Here is a 6,000-nt window from a genome sequence, read left to right as displayed (position 1 = left end):
TCACTGTAAATCTGCATTGTAACAATCTGTATTTTACAAAAGCGATAGGCTATATAAATGAAGTAACAAAAAATGTAACGAGAGAGAATTAACTTGTTTTACTATAAGAATAATTTGCTATGGTTCCGGCACACAGACACTCTCGCGCTTGGCAAGCTTCTCCGTCAATCAATATTAACCTGAAGACCAGCCTCTGTGAAACACGGGAAATTACCAATCCTACTACGATAAAGGCCAATCTCCTTAATATGCATTAGGTTTCATGTCGCTTGTCCATCCTCCAATGGCTTTTCTTCTTTAGTAAATGTCATGTACATTAGAGCAAACTTGCCAAATAAATCATGCAAATAAATAAATCCTGAAATAAATAAATGTAATAAATATTCACAGAAATTAGCTAACAACTTAGTATAACCTATTTAAAAGTGAGCTTAGGACTAAATTGTTTGAAAATGTGCAAATATCTAAAATTCATTGTGTTTATTATTATTATTTGCATTATACACATTTATTTATCTACTCAGTTTATTTATTTATTTATTTTTAATTTTGGTTCACTTGTTTTCTTGTAGTTCTTCAAGAAATAAAATCTGCCTCCTTAATATTAATTAAATCCCACTGACGTTGCTTGGTGACTATCCAATGGCGAAAGCGTATCTTATGAATATTAATGAGCGTGCCTTCGCCGTAGTAGCGTTGGCTGATTCGCGCACCGGCCACTCCACAGAGAGCAGCCGCGCAGGCGGACACAAGCTGTGCAGGTCCCCGCAATGCCAGTCGGATCTTAAGCCGCCCGGTTCATCCCGTGAAAAGGAAAGGAGCGGACACATTTCAACAGCCCCTTTCTCACCTTAACCACAGACTCTCGATCTAAAACGGGCAGGAGAAACAAAAAGAGACATCGTTAAATTGGAGTAAAGCGCGTCCTCCGGTACATCCAGCTATAAGAGGATTGCTGTATCCCAAGAACTGCAACGCCGCGTGAAGTGTGTTTAGACGGGAAACATGTCATTGTCTGGGAAAGAAAATAGCACTACCCCTCATGCCAATTACGTGGGACCATACCGCTTAGAAAAGACCCTTGGGAAAGGACAGACAGGTTTGTGCTTTTAGTCATTCAAATTGTGCTTTTGTCATTGCATTATAATCTCCATGTAAGAGAGATCAGCATGTGTTGAGGTGTCTGACATTGCGTGTTTGGTTATGTTGATGTGCACGATGGACAGGTGGATGCATATCTGTCATTGATTTGTTTCGGTAACAAATCGTCTCTGCAACCTTCACCTCGGGTGTGTTGCAGCATTGGGATCTGAATGCGTGCTTATGAACTTGTCTCATACACTTGAGTTTTACATGATGCATAAATGGCAACTTTTTTAAGAATAGCTGTATGCAGGATATCACCACGATCTGCACCTTCATCTCCTCATTAGCATGTGGCCGTAAGGGTTTACAGGTGTATAAATGCCATACCTGAAAGTGATCAATTCACAAAATACTTTTTATTTTACTTTAATTTTTTTATATTTTGCATTTGGCGTTATATTTTGATAATTAAAAAATTCTTACTAAGTAGAAGCAGAATCCAGCTTTTTTAAAATTTTATATTTGCATACTGATTTAATATTTTATTTATTAGTAGTAAATATTTATTGTCTATATAGATGTTATTTATATGTTACAGATTATTTATTCAAATTTTTAAAAGGAATGTTTTTGTATAGCCTAATATTGTATAAAATTATAGATAAAATTTGACAATAGGTGTGGAGCATGTGCTGGGGGGTGGCAGCAGGAACCACCAAATCAATGCAAGGAGAAAGTGATGCAACACTTTATTGCCGTTTCTGCCTAACTGCCATCCTCAAATATTACAATTGTGTTTGTTTTATTATAACCTCTCCACCAGAAGATGATTATTGAATGGAACATGTTTGTGTTGGTTCCTGTTAGATATAAGCTGACCGGTTTTATCAGTGGTGTTCTCGGTATATTCTTACATTTAATGGAAACGTGAAATTTTATGTTTTCCGTACATAATTAGGATTATGTCAATCTCAAAGTCCAGATTCTCTGTTTCATTGCATTTATTATATGAATTTATTGTCAAGTTCTTCTGATTTATGCACACACTTATAAAAAAACAAAACAAAGATGAGGATGCGAAAAAAGAGAGTTTTTTTTAAACATTTATGATTCGAGCTCTCATTTTTTGCTTGTATATAGAGCTGTCACGGTTATAATGATGAGCTCTGACACATCACTGTCCTTCACTGACTAACGCAATGCAACTATCTTGATAACTTCGGGTATGTAAAATCTTTAAAGTGACTCCCATGTGTAGAATTGTGATGAATGTTTCTCTTGAGTCGCATGAATTCCAATATGACTGTTCCGACTGAGGTTACAATTGCAAAACATCTGACCTGTTAGGACCACATATGGAAGTGTCCCAAATCGGAAATGAAAAGATCAGATTCCATGTGGTTTGTGCAGTTCACACTGTCATGAGAAAAGAGCCATGAGCATTTTTGTTTTGTTTTGATTTGGGCTACATTTACCTGCAGTTTGTATGTAGCCATTGTGGTTAAACTTGATTTATACATCTGTACTGTAAACCCTAACTCTCAAAATAATTAATTTGTTGGAAGTAGAGCCAACTCAAATTAAACAAAGAGTTTAATCAAATCAACTTTTTTATGAGTATTTAGAACTTTCTCTTTTGAGTTCTCAAAACTGACACATTTTAAGTAATCTAAATTTTCATTGTTTTGAGTTTTATGAACTTGTTTCTTTTAATTTACAAACTTAACTTAAGTTGAGGTTGCTATGACACTCAAAAGGGACAGTACATGCTAAAAATAAGTGTTATATAATGTGTTTTGTGTTTTATGTGTGTGTGTGAAGAGTGTTTAATGTTTTGCTATGCTGGTTTAGAAGAGTTTCTCCATGTTGTTTTTTGTATGGTTTACCATCATGGTGACGAATGGAGCATAAGCTTAGTTTGAGAACAGATTTATAGTATGCTAAATGTTTTATATTTCTGTACTCATTCAGCAAGTGCTATGCTATGCAAATGCTATCAAAGCATTGTGTTACCAATTAGCAAGGTATTATTTATTGTCAGCTAGCAAAGTTTCCACTACTTAACCTGTTTAGTATTGTTCAATGTATTAGCTTAATAAAATATTAAGTTAAAAAGTTAAGAGCAATTAAAATGTATGAGTACAAAATACAAATTTGCAATCTATGCTTACTTAAACTTTACATTCCTTAACTTAAATAAAGTGATGTAACCGATTGCCTCAATTTTTTTGAGTTTAGCCAACTTATTCAGGTTTAGAGTGCACTAAAAATCACCAAGTTGATTGAAAGACCTCATAAAATGACTGTAAAGTAAAGTGAAGTTAGTTCTGTAAAGTGAAATAGTCTTGTGATGATGCTGCTTGGCATACTATTTTGTTATAATGTCGTGGCATTTAGAACTTTAAAAGTGTCTAAATATCTTCCAGCCACTGTAAACGAACAGTTTCATTGAAACTTGTTTGAATATGTAATCCATGCACATGCAAAGCCTACATGATTCAGTTTGTTCTTCATAGATCACACAGTATATGTCAACTACCGCTTTCCTTTGTGTTTGTCTGCATGTCTACCACCTGTCTGCCTAATCAGATCAGCATGACGCGCACATTTGCAATGCCTCTTATGTGACTGTTTTTTCCTTGTGGATATTCAACAGCAAAGTTTAGTATTGCTTAACTCACTTTCCAGGTATAAACCAAGAGTTTGAAGACAAATGGCCAGTGATTGTTGGCTTCTTGATGCCAGCTCTGTCTGCGATAGAGCTGTTATTTATAATGTAAAGTGGAAGGCCTGGGCTGATCTAGGCGTCCTGTGCAATGCCATATCCATTAAGTGATTAGGATCAGACACAAACACACTTGTGTTTGTAATCCCTCATGGTAAGTCTCTGGCTCACACAATCGTTCACGTGGACCGGCACTCATAGGACCATGCGTGCCGCTGACGAACTAGAAACAGAGGGAGGGAGGAAGTGAGAAGGGAATAAAGCCGGATTTTTGGCTATAGCCTTGAGAGCGTTTTGAAGTGAGAAGATGGAGTGAATTGTCTCGTTTCTTGTTGCTAGGGAGTTCCACAGTCTGGGTTAAGAAGGCTGTTTTAAGGATGTGGTGGTTTATTTTAACTGCAGCTTGTAATTACATAAACAGTATAATTTCATATCTGTTGTGAAATGACTGGGGGTGGAATCATGTGATTTGCGACAATGATTTAGCTCCATTACAAGTCTTATATTTCAACTTCCCCACACTGATCTAATACAGGATGGTTGCAGTAGGTTTATGGAAGATGCTTATCAAGAGTTGCCCATTTGTGCAAGACTGTTTCCCCTTATCATATTATTTGCCATCTAGAGTGGGGCAAAAAAGTATTTAGTCAGCCACCAATTGTGCAAGTTCTCCCACTTAAAAAGATGTCTGTAAAAAAGGTCTGTAATTTTCATCATAGGTAAACTTCAACAATGAGAGGCAGAATGACATTGTCCGATTTTTACAAATTTTATTGGCAAATTATTGTGGAAAATAAGTATTTAGTCAATAACAAAAGTTCATCCCATTACTTTGTTATACCCTTTGTTGGCAATGACAGTGGTTAAACGTTTTCTGTAAGTCAACACAAGATTTTTACACACTGTTGCTGGTAGTTTGGCCCATTCCTTCATGCAGATCTCTAGAGCAGTGATGTTTTGGGGCTGTCGCTGGGCAACATGGATTTTCAACTCCCTCCAAAGATTTTCTATGGGGTTGAGATCTGGAGACTGGCTAGGCCACTCCAGGACCTTGAAATGCTTTTTACTCAGCCAATCCTTTGTTGCCCGAGGGGGTGTTTGGGATCATTGTCATGCTGAAAGACCCAGCCATTTTTCATCTTTAATGCCTTTGCTGATGGAAGGAGGTGAATCTCACAATACATGGTCTCATTCATTCTTTACTTTCCACGGATCAGTCGTCCTGGTCCCTTTGCAGAAAAACAGCCCCAAAGCATGATGTTGAACCCCATGCTTCACAGCAGGTATGGTGCAACTCAGCATTCTTTCTCCTCCAAATATGTGACCAGTCACGGAAAGTGGGGCATTTTGAGTTATTCACAGATTCTGAAAGTGTAGTCTCCAAGCTTTCCAACGACGTGTAACACATGAAAATCTGATAATATTTGGAGAAGTTGTGGCCATCTGAATGTAGGCCTTTAGAAAAGTTTAAACGTGTCCTTTGACACGTTTAAAAAAGTTTCTGGTGTCCTTTGACAGCTCTTTGGTCTTGGCCATAGTGGAGATTGGAGTCTGTTGTTTGAGGTTGTAGACGGGTGTCTTTTATACTGATAACAAGTTCAAACAGGTGCCATTAATACAGCTAACAAGTGAAGGACAGAGGAGTCTCTTAAAGTTGTTACTGGTCTGTGAGAGCCAGAAATTTAGCTTTTTTTGTAGGTGACCATATACTTATGTTCCACCTTAATTTGCAAATAAATTCTTCAAAAAATCAGACAATGTGATGTTCTGTATTTTTTTTTCTCATTCTGTCTGTCGTAGTTGAAATGTACCTATGATGGAGATTACAGGCTTCTCTCATCTTTTTAAGTGGGAGAACTTGCAAAATTGATGGCTGACTAAATACTTTTTTGCCCTGTATGCAACAAAATGTTTCTCTTCTAAAATGGATTTCTTTGCTTTTGATTAATGTAAATCTCAAAAATGTACTAGGTTAAATTATTAAAGGAATGGTTCACCCAAACATTTAAATTCTGTCATTTACTCACCCTCAAGCTGTTCCTGCTAAACACAAAGGAAGATATTTAGAAGAATGTTTGTACCCAAACAGATCTTGGCAGCCATTGACTGTCATAGTACCCCCCCCCCCCCCGCACCCCTTTTATGTTGTAGATGTAGAATAACACATGAAAGTGTCCTGAGCTTGTGTT

The 6,000-nt window shown here is 36.9% G+C and overlaps 1 protein-coding gene across 6 annotated transcripts in view; it reads left to right on the top strand.

Annotated features, from left to right (window-relative positions):
- Positions 1–711: 711 nt before the first annotated feature.
- Positions 712–6,000, top strand: part of brsk2a (BR serine/threonine kinase 2a) — a 348,751-nt gene continuing 343,462 nt past the window's right edge. For all 6 annotated transcript variants that reach the window (XM_067435984.1, XM_067435983.1, XM_067435986.1 and 3 more), the window contains exon 1: positions 712–1,099. In XM_067435984.1, the coding sequence (XP_067292085.1) occupies positions 1,006–1,099 (94 nt within the window). In that variant the 5' untranslated portion in view covers positions 712–1,005. The remainder of the gene's footprint in view (positions 1,100–6,000) is intronic.

The sequence above is a fragment of the Pseudorasbora parva genome, chromosome 25, assembly GCF_024679245.1.
Source record: "Pseudorasbora parva isolate DD20220531a chromosome 25, ASM2467924v1, whole genome shotgun sequence".
NCBI lineage: Eukaryota > Metazoa > Chordata > Actinopteri > Cypriniformes > Gobionidae > Pseudorasbora > Pseudorasbora parva.
This window is presented reverse-complemented; position numbering and strand designations above follow the sequence as displayed.